This window comes from Haemaphysalis longicornis, unplaced genomic scaffold, assembly GCF_048455015.1.
Source record: "Haemaphysalis longicornis isolate Haplotype H1 unplaced genomic scaffold, Haemaphysalis longicornis Haplotype H1 scaffold_4, whole genome shotgun sequence".
NCBI lineage: Eukaryota > Metazoa > Arthropoda > Arachnida > Ixodida > Ixodidae > Haemaphysalis > Haemaphysalis longicornis.
In genome coordinates, this window is record NW_027526361.1 from 57,235,426 (window position 1) to 57,260,617 (window position 25,192).

General features: G+C 49.0%; 1 protein-coding gene across 2 annotated transcripts in view; it reads right to left on the bottom strand.

The window, feature by feature from the left end:
* Window positions 1-25,192, bottom strand: part of Pio (zona pellucida domain-containing protein piopio) — a 108,993-nt gene that overhangs the window by 5,673 nt on the left and 78,128 nt on the right. Inside the window, exons 4-9 of one of the 2 annotated variants that reach the window (XM_077706829.1) lie at window positions 14,732-14,937; window positions 13,774-13,910; window positions 9,448-9,596; window positions 8,009-8,090; window positions 6,818-6,980; window positions 2,606-2,774 (exon numbers count right to left, since the gene is read on the bottom strand). In XM_077706829.1, the coding sequence (XP_077562955.1) occupies window positions 2,606-2,774; window positions 6,818-6,980; window positions 8,009-8,090; window positions 9,448-9,596; window positions 13,774-13,910; window positions 14,732-14,937 (906 nt within the window). Of the gene's footprint in view, window positions 1-2,605; window positions 2,775-6,817; window positions 6,981-8,008; window positions 8,091-9,447; window positions 9,618-13,773; window positions 13,911-14,731; window positions 14,938-25,192 lie in introns of both variants that reach the window. The other variant, XM_077706828.1, reaches the window with a different exon arrangement.

The window sequence follows — 25,192 nt, forward strand, 5'->3', positions numbered from 1 at the left end:
CCAAATGCAGAGCTAACGCTCATGCACTGCTGTGGAATGAGTAGCGTTGAGAAGATAATTGTGACATCACAAAACAAGCTTCTGGAAGTTTCTGAAGGCAAGCTTTTGTGAAGCTTCTGAAAGAAGCACTGCACGGGCATCAAATTTAATCGTAATGGTGTTATGGTACTGTATGCAATTCAGCAATGTATGAATTGTGCCCTAGAGCCCGCTTGTATCTCTAAGTCTGGCCTTGTTCGGGCAAGACCCGCATTGAGGCCTAACATTGCCATTAATCATTTTAATTGCAGTGAAATCTCGATGATACGATTCTGGGTGATACGAATTTCGGGATGATAAGAATTTCTAAGAAGTCCCGGCGAAATTGAATTGTTTGCAATGGGAAAAATTTCGGCTGTTACGAACGGACCTGCACGGCCCGGCGGATGATACGAACGAGCCGGCGAGGCGCCTGACTGCCGCGCGAGCAAGCGACGGCGACGTACGGGCTCTCTCTCTCCTTTTTCTCACTCTTCCTTAGGAACAGCCGGGCTGTTGTTTTCTGCTCGGGAAAACGCGCCGCGCCCGCACCAGGCGCACAGACGCTGCCGCAGAACCGCCCGCATGCGGCACGTGGCCCGGCTAGAGTACACTCTGACTCTGACTCTGACTCTGAAGGACTCTGAGTTAGGCCGGCGGCGGCAATATGGCGGCGGCTTCGGCCGCGAAGTGGTGCGGGGCGCTCGAGCGACCGCTTCTAACCACTTTAAAAGGCCGCTCGGCACACAAGGAGTCGCTTGTGCGGTAAATGAGCTGATAATATGGGCGAAAACTGTACTATAAAACACCATCGGTGCCGGTAGTGAAAGCGCCCACGAAATATCTGCCGGGGTGGTAAGCCTAATCATCTCCGGTGGAGCCAGACGGTTGTCTCGAGTGCTTCAAAAGTGCCGCGCGCGTCGCGCGTTTTGACCGAGGCAGAAGCTGCCGCGGACACGAAATCATCGACGCAGGCGTGAAAAGATCGCACATGCAACGGCGATGCGCACGAATCGCGTGCAAAAATGCCCAATGCGGTGGCACGCCTTGACTTGCGGCGTGCAGTGAGCTTGCGCACCGCGAGTGAGGAGACGAGTGCGAAGTTTTACGCGCTCCAGAAAATACTGCTCGGCGACATGGAGGTTAAAAAAATGCAGAAAGACATTATGGATTTCTTCATGCCAAAGTAAGAAAATAAATAAACGAAAACTTTTTTTAGTGCTCAATTTTTTAGTTTGTGTTGGTTCATACGAATTTCGGATGATACGAATATTTTTCACGGCCCGCGAGATTCGTATCATCGAGATTTTACTGTAGATTAGGCTTCTGATAGGCACTGCACACTTGACTTCAGCTGAGTTCGCTGACGTGACTATTGGTACACGTTTTGGCCAGTTCAGCTGTGCTCATCCATGCTCCCTGTGATATAACCACTGATTATGCAAAAAAAAAAAGCTATCTGCAACCAGTTCAAGGCTGCATCAAACATGGATGTTTGGACACGAAGTGTTTTGGTTTAGACAATGTTAATTTTCGTCCGTTACCATGCAAAGCCTGCTTGTTTAGTTTGAATTCAGCTGTAGCTCACCTAGCAGAAATGTGTTCCCAGTCTTGCAGCTCAACATGCATTATTGACTCGAGATAGAGCTGGTGGGCCCACCAAACACATCTCGTAGAACATGCAGTCTTAGAGAATAGATTCATGTAGTTTTGGATGAATCAACACATGATAAATCAGTTGTGTAACATATCAATGCAGTAGTGCTCTGTGGGGAAGAGTCACCGTGGTACAGACAAGGGTCCCAGGTTTGATTCCTGACCACAGAAACTAACCTTGCAGGCCATATTTCTCATGCAGGCCAAGTACACAAAAAATGAATAAAATAAAGTAAAGTAATATTCTTTTGTCTGCTCTGCTGATTATAACAACCAGATCGCTGTCATAAAATAAATATGACAAAACAAAAATAAAAAAGGAGGGATACATCTACAGCATCTACAGTATTGCTATGACTCCAGCCAAGTGGTCCAATTTGCCAACGGGTATTTAATAAATTTATTTTTACTATGTGCATGGTAGACCTGTGGTTCTCTCTTTTATTGTTTCTTCAAGTGTGCATGCCTGTATGTACTTAAACACTTAATCGTGATTTCATCAGTTTCTTAGTGAAGACTGAATTGATGTGCACTTTAGTAGGAGGCGAACGAGTTTTTGCCAGCCTCTGGAGCTTCAGAGAAAACTATTAACCATGCCCGAGAGGTGGCAAGATCTAATGGAGTCTTGAAATGAGAATCTTACCACTGCTCTAGCTGCAGTGAATACCTATCTGTCTTTTTTTTCTCAATAAAGTTAATGATGATGATGATGGTACCCACAAGCAAGACCCAACATAGCAAAACCCCGCGGCTTCGGCGCGAGTGAAAGAACCTTAATTATTTCTTCCGCATTATATTCGGCTACTACGCGCCATAACCAGGCAGTGCATATGGCACGCTGAACTGAACGTTTGACCCGGTTGAACTATGACTCCGGACTAAGTACGCACTGCTACATAAAAAAGACAGCTCCTGCGCTGGTCGCGCTTACCTTCTGGGTCCTCGGCGTCAGAGACTTCGTTGACGTACAGTCCGGAGAAGACCTCAATGCTAAGGTCGCGGACATCTTGCTCGGACTTCTCAAGAGCGGTCAGGTCTCCCTTGGCCTCGACGTCACGCCTACGACGCACGTTGTGGCGCACGTCACTGCAGTCCGGGGGCTGGGAAAAGGGCAAACCTAAACTAAGATTACCGCATTCTTGTAGTTTTACTGACACGAATTTCAAAGCTCAGATAACCATGTAAAAAGCTTCCTTTACATATGGAGATACCCCTCGGAAGTGTAAACCGTAACCGTTCAGTAGAACATATTTTAACTCAATTTTAATCCTTACACGCACGAGGAAGCTCCTCCCCGCCATCAAGCAACCCATGACGCCATCTGCGCTTCGACCCAAACGGCCGACGTCAGGGCTCCCATGACGTATCCATGCGGCCCGATTTCCCGCCTTGAGCACACGTCACTGTTTTCTGGACTGACGTCACGTGCGACGAGAAGAGTGACGTCAAACGTGCCTTCGTGTCATGGGGGCTGCCTCGGCGTTCGCTACACCGAAACCGAAACTGACGCGAATAAACGGAGCTGTATGTAAGTAATTATTTATGCTGCGTTCGACAATCTAATGTGCCATTCGATCATTAGTGAAGTCGAATAGGCACCTATAGCCGCAAAAAAAAAAAAAAAAAAAAAACGCAACACAAAATTTTCGTGTCAGTACTCCTTTGCCCATCCATGCGTCTCTTACAATGGAGCGGCTTATATGACGTTTCTTGCCGAGAAACCGCAATTATCAAAAGGGTTGAGAGTTGGGCGAGTTGGTAATGATGCATCTCGAAAAACAAACTGCGCGCAAATTAACGGGGACAAGAACACATGAAGGCGGCACAAGCACTTGTGCCGCCTTCATGTGCTCTTAAACAAACTGCGCGCAAATTAACGGCGACAAGAACACATGAAGGCGGCACAAGCACTTGTGGCGCCTTCATGTGTTCTTGTCCCCGTTAATTTGCGCGCAGTTTGTTTTTCGAGACGCAATTATCAGTTAGACAGTAACTTAATTGTTTTGTTTATTGTTGTTGTTTTGCGTTCGCCTTTCGTGGGGCACTTCAGTCATCTTTCACTCGCGCCTGTACCACGTAGGAGTTCAAACACTTGCAAGGACTCACGAGGCGAATCAAAGTGATAACTACAAAAAAAAGGGAGGCGCATTTAATATGCATACTGGTATAATCGCGTATCGTTATAGTAAACAGGGCATGTACTTGCGAATATTAGTGAATTTTCGTACAGTACTGCGCCCTGGCTGGGGCGGGGTCATTCGATTAGGAAGGCCTGACCTAAATTAACACACCAAGATAAGCGCCACGGGGCAAAGGAATTCGCTGCGTTTCAAATGCTGTTGACGGCACCTGTATCAGTTCGTGAAAACGCTGGAGAGTTGATTTTTCACCGAGCATGAGAATACTTTTCTCACAAGCTAGTATAAATCGCAGAGGGCTTCGGCTTAGAGAAGTGGCACGTCAGGTGCAAAAAACGGGGATGAGTTGACTTTGCGCCATGTTTACTTACAGGCCTCGTGTGAGTGACATAGAAGGATTTCTTTTTTTTTTTTTTTTTTTGGGGGGGGGGGGGGGGGGGAACGGTTACTGTTTGTCTCATCAACACAAGGGATAACAAGGGCTCATTATAAATGCGCTCCCTTAGCGAGCACAGGTGGGATATCCTTTTCCTCTCGCACCCGATGTCTCTTCGATTTGGCCTGCACTTTCTGCATGAGTTCAAAATGAGTTCAGCCAGTTCAGCGCAGGCTCCGCCACTGCAGAACCGGTCCTGCACTTTTGTCGTCTGCTTCTGCACTTCCTCCCTGGGAAGTGCAGGGAAGGCCGTGAACTCATCCTGCACTCTCTGCACTGTTGGCAAATCGAAGAGAAAAGTGCAGGCGCAGCGCGCTGCACTCGAAAATCGAAGAGGCGAGTGGTGTTGCACTACCTGAATGAGTGCAGCGAGTGCAGCAAAATCGAAGACGGCATTCTTTTGCGTGCGAGTTCTGAGGGCTTCGTTCAACGAGACGCTTCCCTTCTATGACCTACAGGCCTGTGCGGGTGGGCCGAATGCATGAAGTTTAGCGTAACAAAGGAAGTGCATTTGAAAACAAAATGGAAGGCGCGCTGGGGAGAGCAAAACCAGTTCTCGCTGTCGGGGTGTGGGTCTACAGTCGATCGTCGCGGATGGGGGTATGGAGTGTGTTTATTTTTTCTTTCCGACAGCTGCCTATAATATGCCTCGCCCACTAAACGATCCCGTAATCACAGGTTATGTGAGCCTAAACTGTGCATTTGCTCCACAAGATGCGGTCGGAGGAAGTCCTTAACAGTCGCGATGACCTTGAAAGGCCCATGGACCATGTCTACGTAGGTCTTCTGCAGGGCTATTGAAACAGTGCGTCTGCGCTCCCGCGGTCAGAATACATAACACAACTTATAAACGAAAGTTACCCTTGAAAACCGCATGTACGCGAAGATTCCGACGGGGATGAAAAGCGGGTCAAAAAGAGTAACGTGACGGGGCGGAACAGTGGCGGCTTTCTCAGTAGTGTAGGTAATTTATGGTACGGTGCGGACAAACAGGAGGGCGATGCTTGTTTGAAGGCACTGGTGAAGTCAAACGAGTAAGAACGGCTAACGTATACAAGCCCAGCAGCGAGCGTCCTGTTTTTTTTTTTTTTTTTTTTTTAACGCGTTACATTCTAGCGCGAGACGCAAACGAGTTTCCCGTTGTTTTGGTACCGTGACTACATGAGACGACGCTTACGACGACAACATGAGACGCCGACAGCCCCAGCCCGTAAGGGGCTGGGACGTGGTGCGGCCGCTTGATATAACTACTCTTCCACATTTTGTCCCGAAAATAAGTATGTATAATTTTTTTTGGCCTCTGAATTTGCAACAGCCCTACAAAGGGGTGTTGAGCTCTGACATACAACAGTTTCATTTTTCCCCTGCAATCAGTGTGTCGCGAAACTCGCGTCTCTGACCTACAACTTATTTATTTTCGGTGCTAACAAAACTCTGGCCATAAATATGTAATGTTTCATTAAGTTGCGCCTCAACACTAGATAGTATAATCGTGACGAACCTTTCGTTGAAGGACACATTAGAAATACAGTGGGGGCGAAGCCAACTTTAGAATGAAGGCCTCGGTCCTTTACTGCCTTGATCATCGAGTGGCGCCAAAAACAGCGCAAGAACGCTTATTCTCTGTAAAAAAAAAAAAAAAAAAAAAAACTAATTCCATTTTTAATCGCACCAAATTCGGGTCTCACACTCGTTACATTTCCGGCGCAGTTTTTTTAAGAGAGCTGGGGAATGCGCCGGCGCCACCTGTACTTCCTTGGCTGCCTGCGCGCCTTGCGAATAATGAATTTAGAATCAAGGCAAGCGGAAGTCGAATATTCATGAGGCTGTAGTGTAGAGTATGACGAGTCGCGGTCAGGCCACGTCACGCCATTGAAGTCGTCAGGCTGACATGTTGTTGAAATCTCGGACAGAATTTCAGCGCAGTGTTATGAAGATTCGCGCAGATGGTCAAGCGTACCTTTACATCTTCTGTGCTCTTTTCATACCCTTTTACTTTCATGGAACAATGCACAGGGTGTTGCGACGACAATTGGAACGCTTGAAAAAATTTTCCTGAGCGAACCGCTGCTCTGTTCGCGCTCAAACTGCACACGAAGATCGTATTTTGTGGTCCATTGTGTTTGATACCCGAAACAACGACGATACTTGCCTGTATATTCTGAAAATAAATAACGATTTTCGCATATGGGAAAATGGCGGCCGATTTGGACGTGCGAGCTAGTGCAAGCTGATCTTAGAATTACGGCGCCACGTGGCTGGGGCATGCGCGCAGAGAGAAACGGGCGATGAGGATTCACGATGAGATGATTCAGACGATGGGGGTTCAGTTTATCTTGTTTCTCTCAGTATTTCTCTCCTTTTTAGCTAACTTTAAGACAGCTTAATTACGCAAGTTACACCCCGTGACAGCTGCGCCGCTGACTTCATTCTTGGCCTTGTGTAAACTTTCTCACGCACGGCATCGCAGCACGAAGGTTGAATTCGTAGGTCATTCTAAATTCCTCGGCGTGCGCCTTGAATACCGGCAAAGAGCGGCGCGACCGTTTGGAAGGGCCACAGCACGTACCACGTCGTCGCAGCCTCCGCTGGTCTTGAGGCAGAGCCGCACGTTGCACTGGTAGTAGACGGACGAGGTGTAGGGGAACTTGTGCGCCTGGAAGGTCACCGAGGCGCGGGTCTTGTTCATCGTGTACTCGAACGGGCCCAGGATCTCGTTGTCCACAGGACACCTGCGACGAGCCACGGCGCCAAGGGCTCACACGAGTGTGCACTGTGTATACCTTCAAAGTGTACATACACCCGCCATAAGCGCGGTCTCGTCTGTCGTTTCACCGTCATCACCATTATAATCAGGTAAAACTCAAGAACGGCAACGCAAGTTGCCTCTGTGCTTCATCACCGCAGCCGGATGTTACTCCGTGTGGCGCAAGTAGGGCGTTACTGGGAATATTTCGAACATTGCACGAGCCGTTTCCGTGATTTTTTTACTCAATATGCTTATAAACTACTGCTGCAGCGACGACAAACCAACTACGTGAGAAAAGGCAGGCGATATCACGCATTCAGAGCAATCTCCCTCCAAACCACGCGCGTCCGTTGACATCTATGGGTCCGCCGCCTAGGCGGTGTGATACCGTACATGAGCCACTGCCGTTTTTAACTTGTTCCCGAGTATAGCTGCCTTTACTTGTCTATTAGGTCGTACAGGGGACTTCCTGAATGGTCACTACATTTCCTTTCCTGTGTTGGTTTGTCTTGTTTCACGCCCGCGAACTGTGTGGTATTTTGAACTTTGCACAAGTGTATAAATGCGCGGTCACAATCCACAAAGAATGTTGTGCGGGTCAATGTACACAAATGCTAATCCCCTAAAAATGGTTTAGGCGTTCTAAAGAAAAGACATTACAGCCGGCTACCAGGGTCATGAGTTAGAATCCAAATCTCGCCTGGATTTACGCTCGTGCCATGGACGGCTTGATGTCACTGAAATATTTTTTCTAAAGTTCTCTTTTTCTTTATAGCTGAGCTTTGGACTACGCTCCCTTACGCATAAAACCATTGAGATCATCTTGGTTATCATCGGTGCTCATTCTTTGTTTTTGTTAAGTACACGTCAGTGTTAAGCACCCGGCCACGTAATTATATATCTGCATGCACTAATAGCAATTGCAAGAGAAAAAGTTACGGTTGTGACAGTTGCGACAGTTGCGAGCCGGTATACTGCGCGACGAGTAGTGCAACGTAAACGCCAACTCACCCCTCGTTGTTGATGAGTGGCTGTTCGCCCCAGTTGAGGCCGTCCCGCACGAGACAGTTGGTGACGCGCATGCCGTAGGTATCTGGAAACAGTGTTAAACAACGTGTGTGTCAGACGCAGTCGCTAGTACAACGCAGAGAGGGAAAATGGAGGCCCCTGATTTGGCAACGCAATTCCAGTACCCCTTTCACGGCCGGGCTAGAGTGGCGGCGCGCGCTGTGTTGATGCGCGCACGCCCTTTGTGCCCTTTTCTCTGCATCCCCGCTAGAGCGAACCGCGTCCGCGCTGCGGCCGATTTCATTTGTGGACCCCGTCAATATTTAAAGCCACCACGCAGCATGGTACGGTACAGTACAGCGTGGTAGCGGACTTATTCAAGCCTGTCCTGGATATTTTGCGGGGAACAAGAAAGGCTGCATTTTTCTCTATTCTGCCGTTCCTTCAATCTCAATGCTTTACGTATTACAAGCGTTTACCCTCAATGAAGACTCTGCAAAAATGTATCGCACGATACTCAACACTTGGTCCCTTCTATCTGCCTGGTGTCCGGAGCAGTTTTGAATAGTTCATGGACAGTCCAGAACCGCTCTCGCAATTGAAATTCTACGGGCAAATAAGATACGGAGCTGTCCTGGAGAAGTCCTGAGTAATCCGAAATGCCATACAAAAGAGGCCTACTGCCTCCGCATTTATCTGGTCTTCAAACGGCCATACCGATGATGATTAGAGGTCCTCCCTTTGTATCGGGACGTCGGTTGTCACCAACCGACTTACCTGTGTTGTTCTACTTATTTGCCCTACCCTTACCTAACCTAATGGGTTTGGCCCCCTCCCCCCGGTTTTGAACTCCCATCGCTCCCCCCCCCCCCTTCCTGCTCCTGCACACCTGTTTACTCCCCCCCCCCCCCTCCTGTTCCAAGTTCTAATTTGGTATATTACTCTTCCTACGTCCCACTCTCTTCCCTACTTTTATTCCACCACCACTCCTGCCGCCTCTTCGTCACCTCTATGGCCCTGAAGTTGAGGCTCCACCTCACAAATCCCAAAGCTTCCGTCAACGTCGTTTCCCCATAGTCCCGCCGTTTTCGTATCTCTGTGCAGTTTACGACAATATGCTCTACGGTTCCCCAATCCCAGCCGCAGCATACACAAGTCTCGTCCTGTTGCCTGTAGTTAGCAATGCATTGTCTCGCGTATTGCCACAGAAAACCTCCTTCCTGATCCCCAGTTTCTGTGTTCTATAAGCCTCCAGGGTTTTTTTCCCCTTCCATTCTCTGTACCCAATTCGTCGTCTCTGCTGCTTTTACCTGCTTTTGAACTGTTGTGTACACACCACCTTCCCCTACCGAATTTTCGCACCGCAGCCATTCCGTACCATTACGCTACAACAGGGCCCTCCCCCGGAACCCGGGCATGGCGGCGTGCCGCTCCCTCCTCACCCTGGTAGTCGATGCTGATGACGAGCGTGAGCGGGTCGCCAATCTTGACGTTCTCGGCGACCACCTCCTCCTCGGAGTCGCCGACGAAGATCTTCATGCTGCAGCCGGGCATGGGCGCCGTGGCCACCAGCGGCGTCGTGCCCAGCATGCTGCCGTACGCAAAGAAAGAGCTACGGTCAGGGCTGGCCGGGTCTGCCCGGTGATAGCAAGCTCGCTTGCGAAATGCGATGCGGCGGCAGCGGCAGCAGCAGCAGCCAGAGCAGCAAGCGTGCGGCTGCGGCATGCGGTCTTTCACTTTGTGCCTGTTTACGCCGCCGCCCAATCAGGCTCCGGACAGCGGCATGACAGCCGCCCTCAAATTTTCCTGCCCTGTCTCTCGATCGTGATGAGCTTAGGAACTCCCATGACGACTCCAGAGTCGCATTATCCTGTCTGGCAGTCAAGGTTTCAGGGAAACTTCCAGTAAGACGGCCCTTGCCTAATGATTGCAACGACGTGGTAACGAACCAGCTGTCGAGATTCCTTGAAATGTCTATAAACTGGCTTTCTTTTCCGCCATTTGTGCCTAAGCGTTAAAAAAAAAAAAAGCTTACACCGTTGTGGGTGTCGGGTTTGTAGCTCTGAAAAATCCAGAATGAGCGAGCGCTGTCAGCTTCCCACTGCGGCCTGCCTTCATAACATTTGTCAGAAAGACATCGGACACTAAGCCCGTGTTGTTGCGTAATAGGATTGAATGTGGTGCCTTACCACGAAATGAAATAGGACCAATTGAAGTGAATGATTTATTAATTTTTTGAATGATTGCCAGTTGTGCGGAACTATAGATCGAACGTTCACGAAATTAAAAGAAAAAGAAAGGCTCCTGTAGCTGACGTTCAGCTTACGCCACGCATATCACGAAACACGCGGTCTAAACAATCCCACTACCGCAGCGCACTTGCTAGGCGGGTTTCCAAGCCCACATAGCAGAGGCTAGCAGCTGCGCCCTTTGCTCTGCAACAGCGCCCGTGAAGAAGCAAAGTCCGCAAGTATAGCAAGCATGTGTAGTGTCGGGTTGTTCTGCGCCATGGACGCGAAGAAAACCACGGCGTTCGTCTCTCGTTTTTCAGGCCGAAGATTTCAGCTCTACATTAGTGAGTGTATACGTTCGACAACTACCGAACAACCTCGGTGGGTTGAACGTGGTAACGAACTAGCGCTGGCCACATCGCGCACCAGGTGTCCGAAGTATGTATACCTTAAGTCATCGCCTGCTGTATGTTTCAAATACAGGTGGTGATGACGAAGATGACCGAAGCGCTTGCTAAGCGATGTCACCACCGCTAACGTACCAATTTCTGATTGCGCTAAATCGCAATTCGTAAACGATCCCAGCTAAGTATTTCCCATTAATTTGGTCCCAATTACGACGGCATCGCCGGCATTTTGACCGCATTGCGCGAACGAGGTTCACCTCTCGCTGTTGTCTTCGACGCACGCAATTTCTATCCTTGTTGCTGGCTATCTGGTGGGGCCGCCTATGACTGGCGAAGATCGTTAATAGCCATGGCGGCAGGCCAGCATAGTTTCGCAAGCTTCTTTTTTTCCTTTTTTTTAACTGTGCAACATTGCTGAATGATGAGACGATAAAAGAAAAACAAAAAGGAAAGAGAAAAAATCCCGGGCCATCTCCACTAACGTGATACCTGGGGAGGGGCGAAGCATGCAGTGTATAAGTGCATTCTTGGTGCCTTAGCGTTTTTTCCAACGGGAATGAAGCAGTTGGGGGGTAGAGGCATACTGCTGTAAAAGTCTCGCGTCTTTGAAGCACGAAGCTCTCTAGCGCGAGGCGTAAACGAGTGTCCCGGTGTTTAAGTACCGTGACTACATGAAACGACGGTTACGACGACGACATTAGACGCCGACAGCCCAAGTCCATAAGGGGCTTCGGCCCCAAAAAGTTATTACTTTAACCGGAGCATAAAAGAGGTGACAAGAAAATTGCCCCGAAAGGTCCTAACGGGCGCAGCTAGATGAGCGGCGGGAACTAATATTGGTCCCGTATGCCACCAGATCAACGAGCTAACTCATGCGTGAGGTGCACAGTTCACCCAGTTATAAAGTCCGTTTTCCTTACTGAGTAGCACTACCTTTCACAACCTCGATTCTCGTCAACTTGGACCAATTATTTGGCGCTGCCTAATGTCTTTCAGAACACATTTCACATTTTGGTTGCCAAACATGGGCGACAGCGCCAGGTGCCGATAACACGCTGCTAAAGTCTTCCCGGTGAAATCAAGACCAGATGGTCTTTTTTTATTTATTTATTCCTGCGTATCTTGATGGTAGCACTTAGCAGTACAGAACTTCATTTAGCAGACGAGTAAATGTGAGTGGTTAGTCCAAGAGCCCATGATTTGGCGGTCTCTGCCCTAGAGATCAGTAGCTGACCTAGACGGCTACGATGTGCGCAACGAAAAAAAAATATATTACGAGGATCAAGACGGTTGTACGCACGCAGTTTTGGTGCGAGAGGAGAACTGCACCGAGCAGAGACGAAAAGCGGGTTTGCCGTCTTCTGACAGGCATGTCGGATAGATTAACCGCTCATGTCAGCCTGTTTGTGCGTGCCTGAACTCTTCTTTGAGATGCGTGTCCGCGGTTTTCCTTTGGAGAAAACCGCCATGCAAGCCGGGAAGGGCACCGACGGAGGTCGCGCTTGAGTTTCGCGGGGAACCATAAAAGCAACGGTACGACAAATACACGAGACCTATAGGAGCCAGGCGTGCGGCAGTCACGTATTGGCTTTTCCCACTCAGCTTGCGGCTTGCAACACTATGTCGGCGTCCGCTTTGTCCGACTACTACGCGTGTGGTCGTCGCGGAAGTTTACCTTGCGGCGGCACTTCCGAGTATACTTCTACGAATTGCAGACGCACTGTGACTGAAGAACAAAAACTAACTGGTCGTTTTACGCGCCGAAGCCACCCTTAGGCTTTGCTACGAGGCATGCACGTCGTATGGAGGGCTGGTGATTAATTGGGACAACCTCGGGATCTTATAACGTGCGCCTATAGACCACGTGATGCGAAAGTTATTGTTGTTTTCGAGGCGCGGCGAGAACAGAAATTGAACAGAAATTGCAGCACAGGTGTAGCGCGCATTTCAGCTTCAGCTTCAAGTGAAGTTATTGATTGATTTAAATGCTTGATCGATTGTAATTTATAAATTTAAATAGCTTCCTTTATTAGCTGCTTAATTATGCGCTGACCATTAATGAGGAATCTACACTGGATTATTTCGGCGTCGGTGAAGTTATTATTGGTTGAAACTCATTGCTTGACTGATTGGTTGAATACAACAATTGATTGGTTTGGATTAGTTCATAGATATTATTTATTTGATCAGCCAATTTACTAGCATTGGAGAATCCTTTTTTGAAAGTTAACAACGTTTTGAATTTCAGCGCGAAGCGAAACTGTTATTATTGCTGCCTCATTAACAGTTTTATTGAATATAATTGACCGATTCATATTCATTTGACTGGCTTTGACAAGGCCTCGGTATGTGGGCATGTTTTAACACAGGCATTTACCGACATAGACGAAACATTATGCACACTTCATACGTCGTACATTATACTTGGTAGGCGAAACATCATACATCACGGAGACAACAACACCATTTTTTACAGATTAGGTTGTAACACGGTTGCCGGATATCAAACCCGGGACATCGTGACTAATACGCACAAAGCTTTAGTCACTGAACCACCGTGTGTGTATTGGTATACGGCCGTTGTGCCACCGCAGCCAAGCCTCCGGGATCATGTCGTGTGCAGCAGCAGATCGCAGGCAGCATTTGCGCAGGCCAATCGCCATAACCTGCGGCAAGCACACCTGCGCCAAGCCTTGCTGACCGAAGAGAGATAAAGCAAGGCAAGGAAAGCGACAACGTATACGATTTCAAGTCTGTCGAACCATGGAAAATAATGGCGCAGATTGCTTCGAGCGTTATCTAGAAATTAAAATCTGCGCGGCGAATTGCGGAACCATGTAATCTGACGATTCTCCATGATTTCCAATAAATAGATTTGGTATACGCATTACACCCGCCGCGGTGGATTCAGTTGTATGTCGTTAAGGGGACGGCAAGTCGGCCTGTACAAACGAGCATAGCGGCTTGTTCGAGCTGGGCCCTATATGGGGTTTTTAAATCAACATATCAAGTTAGACATACAAAATAAGCGGCGGATATTTATGATTTTTCAGCTGACACATTAGATTCTGTATTAAGAAGTTCGATTAGATACATTTTCGGGTCTCTTGCACGGATAAGGCAGACTTACCTAACGTTGAAGAAGTTCGTAATGGTCTTCTCCTTGGTCTGGTAGCGACAGCGGATGTGGAATCCGCGGCCCTGGTTCGTCACCAACTTCCGGTGCGGCTGCACCACCACCGTGTTGAAGTACTCGACGCCTTCGTCCTGCAGTGGTCAACAATGTCAGCGCCATACAAAGAACTCCGCCGCCGTGCTCTACGCAGAGCTATTCCTCTTGAATAATGTTAAAATTAAATTTAGAGTGACGTTCTCGCGCTTGTTCCGCCCCGTCATTCCGCCCGCCTGCCCGACGACTGGTGAGAGATTTCCGGGAACGGCATTGCTGTCGTGCGGCAGGTATACATGCAACATCGATATGTATATGCGTCTGACGATTTCTACTGAAGAAAAAGAGACAAACAAGCGAAGTTGAAACAGTACGCGGCGTAAACGTGATGGTGTTTCAAAGACGGCAGAAACAGCGCAATGGACGAAACAACTAAGGAAGGACAACAGGACGATGCGTGTCGTTCTGTTGTCCTTCCTTGTCCCGTCCATTGCGCTCTTTCTACTGTCCTCGAAAATGTACCAAGAAGCCCAAATTTCTATCTTGTCGATGGTATTTCCTTCCTCTCGAAAAGGCTAGCCTTCATACAACCCACTTAAATTTATGTTTGTATACGTCCGCAATTTTCGTGGTTAACAGGTTTATTAGGCAGGCGCAAGCTCTCAGCATGTTCTAATTGCCAATTCACCCTGGTGAGACGGAAGGAGATCGAAAAGCGCTCGCGAGGGAACCTCATTGATGTGAAAGCAACGCGCCGCGAACGCTATCAATGTCGCCAGTGTAAATAAGTCCGAAGGGTGACGCGACACTCATTTGAGGACGTCTTGGAAGCCCTGCACTTCTTCAGCAAGCGCTTTGCTATACCGCCTCCAAGAGCGCGAATGCGCGCGCGGGAAGGAGCAGCTGCAGGCGTGCGTACCACTTCGGTGCTCATGGTGTTGCACGAGCGCAGGGGCAGAGTGTAGACGATCTTGTCGCGCACGTTGCTGTACTCGGCCATGCAGGTGGAGTTCTTGGACAGGCCCTTGGGGTAGATCATGCCATTGAAGTCGGACGTCGCCTCCAGCGTCACCTGGATGTTGTTGCTGTTGCACTCGATGTTCACGTCCGACGCCTCGCCTCCCTCTGCGCGGGACGGAAAAATCGAAACGACGCTCCGCTTACATCCTCGCACTCCAGCTGCTAAAGTATAACAAGTTGGGCAGGGCGGCCCCGTCAGAAATGAATCACCGTTTCGATTGGTGTATTCTGAACGTTTAATCGAAGCAATTCCGCTGGGCTCATTCAAGAAAAGGAAACTTTTTGTTTTCGGATACAATGTTTAACGCTGTATTTGGCAGTTGTATTGTATACTTCTTGTGCTTTTATGGTATTTCAATGTCACTTTTGTTGTGTTGATTCTTTTCTTCTGCAATATTGTATGTTTCGTCGGTTTTCAACTCATCCCCCCTATGGAATGCCCGCTTGGGCCCTTAGGGTGCCTAAATAAGTAATAAATAAACAAATAAAATAAAGATACGAACGCCGCGCAAACTCGGTTCTAGAAATACGATTGATGAATCAGGGTGTGAAGTTGGCATTCAAATCCCCTTTCACGTTTTACGTTATATGTATGCACGTACTTGCATAGTTTCCATAGAAAACCCATCTTCGCGTGGTACTGCATTTTACATTACGTCCCACAGAGAGAGAGAGAGAGAGAGAGAGAGAGAGAGAGAGAGAGGGAGGGAGAGAGAGAGGGAGAGAGAGAGAGTTATGGAAATGAAAGTACCTCGGTGTAATAACGTCGTGAGCATCTCTTTACAGCACTCACGCGCACGAGGAAATATGGGCGAAGTAAATTTCCTCCTGGCCCGGCTAGTTGCTGTCGGGTGGACTGAAGCCCAGCATCCTGCCTCCGACCGACTGCCCCCGGCTCGCTGCTCACGACGCTGGGCGAGAAAGGGGCATAGCCGAAGAAAAGAATCCGGCCGGTCCGCGCTGTTTTTCTCAGGCAAATCTTCCATATATCTTCCTCGGTCACGCAAGCAAGACGCAAATGGCCATCCGTATCAGACGCTGGGCAGCCTGCAGTATCGCGAGTTATCTTCTCCAACATGCAGGTTCGCAGTCGGCGACCGAGCTGGACGGTGTTTATTTTGCCGGAACCTTCGCCCGTAAGGGACTGTTAAGCACTTTCTCTCTGATGGCCCGCTGCTTGTACACACGTGCGAAGCATCGCTTCTTTTGTGAGCCCGACGGGGAGAAAGGGTCTAAAGCAGGAACTGGTGCCCCGTATCTGCTGCAGGGTTCTGCGACCTCCCAGCAGGCTAGAGGATTCACGCCAACGCAAGGAGGCGTAACCCTTTCCGTCGCGCACACGCACAAACCGCAGAATGAACGGCCGCGCCATCTCGTTGCGAGTGGCGGCGGCGGCGGCGGCGCTAAGCCGGCCTGGCTAAATTGCCCCAGGACCGAGGAACTCATTAATCAGTCTAGGGGGTAAGCGAAAGGGTTGGGGGACAGCATCTTGCGCGTGTCGAGTTCGTTCGCCTTCAAGGCGGAGCGGCGTTCATGACCAGCTAACCCGGCCAACTCTCGCTTCTCGCCTTTACCCCGCCTCCCCCTATAAGCCTTTGTCTCGGCTAGGTTGAGTTAGGCCTAATGAAAAAAGCACGTGCGTTCTTCCCCCAGGTTCGTCGTCCTCGCTCGTGAGGGGGACAGCTACTCGATCAAGCGTTGCACCAACTCTCTTTTTTTGCTTGCCGACTTCCTACTCTACTCTCAGCGCGCCCCAAGGTTGGGGACTCTTCCTTCGCCCAATCGTCCGACACTCGCCGCGCATCCATCATGGCGGAAGCGTACCGAGCGATCCCTCTGCCACTGCGCCGTGGTGGCGCTCGCAGCGGGAGGCTTGACTCGCGGGTGTCTGCCACCGATCCCCGCCTCATCGCGCACTATTGTTCCTTTCTCTTTTGTCCACCCCGCTTGGCGCTTGTGCGGGCTTGAGAAGAGCGGAGGGAAGTCGGACCTCTCGTAATTATGACGTCTCCAACCTTCGCTTTTCTGCTACCTTGTGGTACCAGGCTGGATGTTTGTGGATTAATTGCTTGTCGGAAGTTCGATGAACGTTGTTCTTGCCCTGCGGTAATGATAGATACAAGGCTTCCTGGTGTACACAGCTGCCAATCAGAACAGCTATGCTGCTTTCACTTCCAATCGCAAAGACAAAAAAAAAAAGATAGAACTCCGCGGAGGCAGAACCGATTCGTACGAACAACTTCACGGCGAAGCACGTAGTCGAGACAACAAACATAAAAAAGACGCACATATAGACACGAGGCGTCTATATGACACCGTCAAGCAGAAGGAATACGAGTTTTCTTTTTCTTTTTGCATGCGCGTGTGACTCTGCGCATTGATTTCGAGACGTTGTGCACGCACGTCTCTTCTGTTTTTCATGATACGGAAGTCCGTCAAAACGCCGATCATAAGCTGCTTCGAGGCTTCCTTTTGCTGCACAATAGTGGTTCGATTAGGTAGCAAAGCTTCAGTTATAACTTCGGCTGTGTGTATTCAAGGCAGCGCGAAATCAGTGCCAACGTGTTTCATTTTTTTTTTTTTGTGAATGCTTACCGGGAGACTCAGCAAAGATTTCGTTGTGAGCACTCTGTACTAGCAGAGGTATCATCGATTCCAGCACCCGATTTCGCTGATCCCGTACTTTATTAGAAGTGGAACCATAACCGTTTTTTTTTCGCCAACCGTCAAGTTAGAAACGCGGCGAAGCGCATCCCTTCGCGAGCAAGAGGATGTAATCTTCACTGATGTCACTAGACGCAGGACGGAAAGGCCACTTATCCCGCGCACCAGATTATGTGAGATAGTTTTAGCACAGCGGGAACCGGTTCCGGTACGATACCGGTGCGCCTACGCATGTGCACAACCAGTTTTTTCTCATCTGCGAACGCGCAATAGCGCCAGACGCATAGAGGGTATCATACCGTGACCGGTTTTCCGCTCTACTATAACTCTCTATTATCTCTTACGTACGATACCGCGCAACCACATAGCTCATACGGATATGAACGCCATCCCATTTCCGCTTCCGGTTTTCGCGAACCTCGGATAACGCGACAAGATGTCGGCCCCAGCAGGCAATAGGCGCGGTGTGGAAATTGTGCCCACAATGTGTCTTTGCATCAGCTTAAACTGCACCTTAGCAGCAATTATAGGCTGACTCGTATAGGCTTCGTTCTGCGAGGAACGAGACAAAGGCGCAGGGGACGCGCGGGGCCAGCGCCCAAAGGATGAGAGGTGTCTCGCTCTCGGCTACACGTCTTGGACCCTCAGCGCGCCCAGGGTGACCCGCAGGGTTGCGTAACGCGCTCCTGCCCGTTCTCGCCCGGCGTGCATTGGCCGGCGAGCGGCCCAAACGGCGTTCTCACTTCCGCGGCTGCCCATTGAGCCTGCCGACGCGCCAACTTGCTTCGTCTTTGTGCGCACCCCACAATGGTCTGGGTGGTGCCCTGGCATTGTGCGATCTCCGAAGCTCCGCTCTCCCTCCCTCTCCTTGCGCCGCTAATTTCATCGGGACCGTTTTTGTCTTGGGGCGCCTCTCCTGGCCCCTGCCCCGCTATATGAGCGGTCGCACGGAGGCCCGCCGCTGCGCTCTCCTTTGTTTCAGTGCTCGCCGCTAAACGCGAGGGGCGTCTGGCCAGGCAAACAACGGTCACTTTTTGTTCCGGCTCAACCGTACATTTTCCTCTGCGGCTTGCGTTCACTCGGTCCTGCACGCTGGCAACGTTTGCGGTCGTTACTTCCTTCCCAACGCTCCTTGCGCGAGAGCACCTAAGTACCTTCTTTTGTCTCCATACAGACATGATGATGACGTCGTCGCCGTCACCGTCACCACCATCATCATCATCATCATCGGCGTCGTCGTCGTCAGCCTATTTGCATCGACTGTTTAGGATGCGAGAAACGGAAGCAAGTCGCGATTCCTGTGGTACCGTAAACAAGAAGATACCCGTGATCACATCTATCCCTACGCTCTTCCTCACCGCCTACTTACTACCGCGTCACCTGGTGCCGTACAGGATAAGCCGGCACGGACAGAGTCGGGGAGGTGTACCCTGGTGTTTCGGTTGGGTCACTGGTGTCTCGGAAACGTTGATGAGGAGACGGAGGCGTGCCGACGAAGGAGAAAGCTGTATTACGTACTGTGGGACTGACCCGGCCTTTCAGTGCTGAGGAACAGGCATAAGGGTGACGGTGTTACTTCATTGGAGGGATGGACAACCCCACCCCCTCACTTGGACGCAGCGAGCACGATCCTTTCCTTGCGGGAGTTCGTGTGTGAGGCAGACCTAACCGGACGAGTCTGACGGCCACCCCACTCCCTTCCCCTTCTTCCCTCTTCCCCAATTAGGCTACCAAGCCCCCCGAATTGTCAGTAAAGTTTCATTCATTCATTCATTCATTCATTCATTCATTCATTCATTCATTCATTCATTCATTCATTCGAGTATCAGGATGTAGTGAATAATGTCAATTATCAAAACGACAGGTCATACACCACGGCATCGTGGAGTTATGTCCTGTGAATACTTTCGTATTCGGAACTCCGGAAATAGCGGACAAGGAGGAGGGGGAGGGGAGGTGGTTAGTGGCACCGCTTGGTCACCCCGCTATGCGTACCATGCATGGTGTTTTTCCTTTTTGCCCGCATTCCGCGCATTGCGGCCCTGCCGGCATGCTTCTAATTATACTCGAGTGCTATTTTGTGGCGGCAGTCAGCAAGCTAACGCAATGTCTCAGGTTGGCGGCGATGGCGAACTCTTAGCACGCAGGGCCCAGCCGACCGAGATGTGGCTGACGTTGCACGCTCGAAGTCGCAGTCGCTGGCGGAGCTTAACTCGAAGATCCGCCCGCTGCCGGTTTTAACGGCTCCTCTCGCTACGACAGGGCCGCGTCGTCCTTGCTGCGTCGCCAGACGATGCCTATCTGTTTCACCGTTCGATCCCATGCGGCTCGCGTACATGACCTCACTCGATATGAGTGCCGCGAAAGATCCATCCTCACCGTCGTGGTTTCCATGCGGAACACCCCGCAGAAGAGACAGGGAGCCGAGAATGGCATTAATATTCGGTCTACCACCTTTCGGAGTAACGTTCATCGCCAAAGGTTAGGTTTTACGTGAAGCATCGGTGCACGTTGACCTTGATGCGTCAAGCGGGTTCCGGCTCGATAAAGGATTCAAATCGGTGTCGAAAAAACAATATAACAAAAAATACGCACGCAGCAAAAGCTCCAAGTCGTGCCTGGTCGAATCTATAAGTTCCGGTCAGCTACAAAAAGAAAAAAAAGAAAAAGAAAGCGACAACTCGAGAATGTCGGCGCTGACCGGATGCAGAAATTTTCCTGGCGTCGTGCCTACAGTTCAGTTGCATTCATAAGTAGAACGTATTCTGTTCTTGAATTGATCGGCCATCCGCATTACGACTTTGTAGTCTTTCCAATGCGAGTGCGCTTTTAGAACTCCTTAGAAAATTGCCTTGATATTTGACAAAAAAAAAAAAAAAAAAGCCTGTTTCATTTTCTTCTAAAGACAAACACGCCGTCAAACGTATCACTCGCCGTCAAACGTATCACTCGCCGTCTCTTGATGGCATCTGAAAGCACACCTGCTACCAGTGTCAATCGAGCTTCTACGTCCCGGCTTTATTTCCAAATCTGACACTGAAGGAACGATTCACATTGAGGAACGTGGAGAAAGGCTAAAGACGTTAAAGTTGGGAACAAAGCCGTTGCGAATTGTAAAGGAAACCATCGTCCAACTTATGTGTCAAACCAGAACCTTATTCTGTCGAGACATGAAACGGAGGAATTGGTAAAAGGTTCGTATCGGACAAACAGCGCGAAAGTACGAGGAAAAAACGAAAAATAAAATGACAAAAGAAGCTCTCGTTCTCTTTTTGTTTGTTTTTAACACCAATGGCAGTATTTGAGCTTCAAAATTCAAATTCAATTCACATCAAATTCAAAGCATTGCGCAGTGCTTTCAGAAAGCGCTAGTAACGGGAAAGACGCTTGGAGTCCATCGTCAAGAAAGAGAGATTCACATCAAACTCAACTCATTTCGCAGTGCTTTCAGAAAGCGCTAGTAACGTGAAAGGCGCTTGGAGTTCATCTCAAGAAAGAGAGATCGGCTTAAGAGCGCTCACTGCTTATGTAAATGAACACCGCGTACAAGGCTATAGGGAACAAGCGCAGAATTGCGGTCATCGCGCTTCAAGAAACCAGTAAACACTGCTTTCGTCCAAGTCGCCCCGGGGACTGCCCACATTTCACTCGCAAGGATTACGCACCGGTGAACATTGGAGAGCGAAGCCAAAGCGGGATTAACTTTGTTTCACTTGCGCACAGGCTTTGAGAGCTACCAATCGCCACCGCCGCTGCCACTATATCGCCGCTCGCTGGTGCTGGCGATATGCCAGGGTTTGTTTGCATCCCACGTCCATGCTCTCGCCTTTGCAGGCAGCGTGGCCTATGCGAGGCAACACCTAACAGATTAGAATGCCGCACATCTGACGCCCAACACCTGGGCACACCACCCTGATGCGGTCACCGAATGGAAGCGTTTTTCGACCGTGGCCACTTCGGATGGCTACTTCGTGTAATAGAGCTTTCTTGTTTTAGTTGAAGCCCATAGTAGGTGCAGATGCTTTTTCTCCTTGTTTTAGTTGAAGCCCATAGTAGGTACAGATGCTTTTTCTCCTCCTCGTAGTCGTTCGACTTAGGCCCACCGGACTGAAGTTGAGCAACGGGGAAGTCTGGAGAAACACATTGCGGAGGCGGATGGTCACGTCAGGGCTATGTTTAAACCGGGCGTTTCCTCCTCACCACTGCTCGCATGATCCAACAGGCGCGTGTGTCGCCGTCTCGGGCGTTTATTGTGTAACGCAGCTGTTGGGACATCCTTCTCGCGCGGATAGGGGGAGTGGCCAAGTCGGGAGCCTCAAAGGTGTGAAACGAGTCAGCTGTTCTTCTTTCCGGCGGCGATAATAAACAAAAACCGTGCAAGTACACCAGAGCTCGGCTGACGAACCACAGGTGCCCTCGATTCGTCAGCGGAAATCTACGACCGCGCGCTTCCTACCACAAATAAAGTTTCGGCGCGTAAAATTTAGATACGACTTCACTAGCTTGTTCCTCCTCAACAGTATACGTTCTCTTCCCTTGTTCCTGGCCACAATACATACACTTATATAACATATGCGAATTGCACGCTGCGGCGCTCAACTTCACAGCCGTGTACTCACAATTGCACCTGAAGATATACTGTTGACTCCGCTCTCTGGGAATTCCGAAGTAGGTTTAAAGGCAACAGTATTGTATGGTTTCATAACGCCTGTATTACCGGGGGGCTTCATTTGAACATGCATGTAAAATCACAGAAAAAAATCACCGTTAACAACGACCAGAAGCGGAATTACTGTAATCTTACTTTTGAATAAGAAGCTCCGTGATTTGTCGCCTTAAAATTGCAGCTTCAAAAATAAAGACCAGAAAGGTATAAAGGCATCCGCAAAAACGCCGGTAAGCCGCACGGATATCTCCAGCCGACATGCACGGCGATTCCATGAACGACCGACCGAAAGGAAGCATTGACAAACTCTTTTTGTAGGGTAATTTGTGCCTGCAGCTACGAAACGGGGCGGCCATTATTTGAAGGATGGAGTTTCACCACGCACGTAGCACGCAGTGGCTCGTTTTCGCCCAGTCCCCCCAAGCGGGTTCTGCGTTTTCCCGGAGAAACGGATGCACGAACAGACGTCTCGTGCCCCCGCTGGGAGCTTAGCGTGAGCCTTTTCCTATCTTCTTTGCAGCAAGGCCGGGATGCTATGGCACCACGCAGGTATTTTTGCAGAGGCGAGACAGCGTTGCTCAAACTTGTTTCTTCTTTGCAGCTACTTCGCAAGGAGGCTCCCGTGGCTGCGGCATCAACGTCGAAAAAAAAAAAAAAAACGCAAGTTTTCTTTTTATTGCTACCGGCACTTTTATCTTCTGGGCGGCTTTCCACGCAGGATGTCCGTACAGCCGTTGATGATATTCGAAGTGCGCGAGAAACCGCCTCTCACTTCCGGACGTAATGTTATGCCGTTACCGTCTCCCGGTTATAAATTTTTATGCAATGTGAACAAATCCTTTATTGCGTGTTCTTTATGCGTTATAAGAAACACGCAATTTAATAGCGCACCACATGCAAAAGTATTCATGACATGTTATGTGTCGACAAAATTTGTCTCATATATATATATATATATATATATATATATATATATATATATATATATATATATATATATATATATATATATATATATATATATATATATATATAATAGCGCGACATAGATTTCGAAGATGATTCGTTGACGTCACCTAATTTTTAGTAACGCTTGGTGGCGGGCTAGTTGGTTGAAAATTTGCGACGTGCAAATGCGAAGCCCAGTTCGGCAAAACAACCATTTTGTTAAGGTCGAAAGATACACTCAGCCGGGACATCTTCGATGCAATTTTAATGTGGCCCAGGCGCGAGGGGGAATGTGTCAGCTCCCCTTCTAGCACACTCACAAACCGTGAAATGCAATTTTTGGAGCAATCATTGTCTTTCAGACCTAATAATCGCCTCTACCCGAGCTCCCTGCTTTGGCATCTCGTTTTTTACATTATATTTTCTTTTCTAAACACTTTTCTAAACACTTGTCAGTGCGCAGTCTTTACGATACGTGTATGTGTCTTTTTTTAATCCGTTTTGTGTTACGACCGGCGCATCCAACCAACGACACCTAATTTCTTAGATTACGTAATGCTGCATGGCACTTTTTATGATATTGTGCATTCGAATTTAAAATTTGTGGTTTTGCTGCACCAAAGATAAGCTTAGGCTGTGATACCCTTCGCTCCATGGAAGCTTCAGAAACACGAGATGTTGTGACGCTTTAACGGCTTTATCCTTCACTTCGCCTTATTTACAAGGTATTTCCTTTTTATTCCACCTTGTTCACAAATACCGTCACCGGAGATCGAACCGAACGGTGGAAAGAGTTTGTTCTGTAAAAGACGGGGCAGGCCTCAGCTAAAAATGTCCCATTTTATGCAGTAATGCTGTGTCTATTCGATTTCATTTGGCGTCAGTTGTGAGGGAGTTCTAAGTTAGGAGCGATATTTCGAGAAATCAGCACCATAAAAAGGTGTTTCAGGTCTGCTCGGATAACAGTTTCGCAGTAGGAACATCGAGAGGGGAGGCGAAGAAAATAGTGTTCACCGTGGAGCGAACATCAAATACACTGGCATTATAGGTAACTTCGTGCATCGCTGCCGCAGGACTCGCCACAACAATTTACATTGTTTAAGTGATAAAGTAGAAGAAGCGGACACTTCGTTTTAAGGCGAGATATAAAAAGACAAGAATAGAAATATATGATTTGACGTGAGTTTTGATTACGAATATATATCAATCCGCATGCTTGTTTCAGGACTGAAAATGAACTAGCTTTAACAATATGTGTCTCTGATTGGATGGATGGAATAAAATTTATTCAGGATGAGCTTTAGGTGCTGATGTTAGGGGCACCTGCCCTGCGGGGGATCTTCCTTAGTCTGGAAAAGTCATGTCCTCGCTGGCTGCTCTCGCTGTTCGTACCAGGTCTCACTGGTCGGAGCTAGAGGTCTGAGCTGCTCGTAGGTGGGGTTGGGTTTGGGGAGAGGCTAGGGGTTTGCGAGCACTCCCATACCATGTGTGCTGGGCTGGGGGCAGAATTTGCAGGTGGTGGGATAGAGGGTGGGGTGGATGGCGTGTAGAATGGTGCCTCGCGGGTATGAGTTCGTCTGTAGTTGCCGCGGAGTGGTGGCTTCGGTGAGGGTAGTTCGGGATGCCGTTATTCAGAAATGTTTCTTATCGTGCCTCCAACCTCGTGATAGCATTGCCGAAAACTTGACTTCTTTCACTTCGTAATTCTCACTAATACCCCGTTTCACTTAGTTTCTGCCGTACAATTGTCGCAGAGGTCCAGGTTGTTCGCTTTGTTGAAGTGAAAGTTCCCTTTTTTCGAAGTTTTGGTAGATTTTTGCTGAAACACATCTTTCAGCGATACGTGGACCCGGGCATGTCCTCTTGAGCGAGTCAAGAGATTCGCATTGAAACGATTAGGTCCGACGAGCCAATGTATTCATTGGTCCAAAAGTGGATCTCCTGACCCATACACTATTGAATGTTGGGGTTGCTGACACGGCGTCGTTTTCAAAGTGTCAGCGCACATGCACAAGTATTTTTTTTTTTAAGTTAGCACCTTCACGCAATGGTCGGCCTTGGAAAGGACGCTCGTTTGCTGAC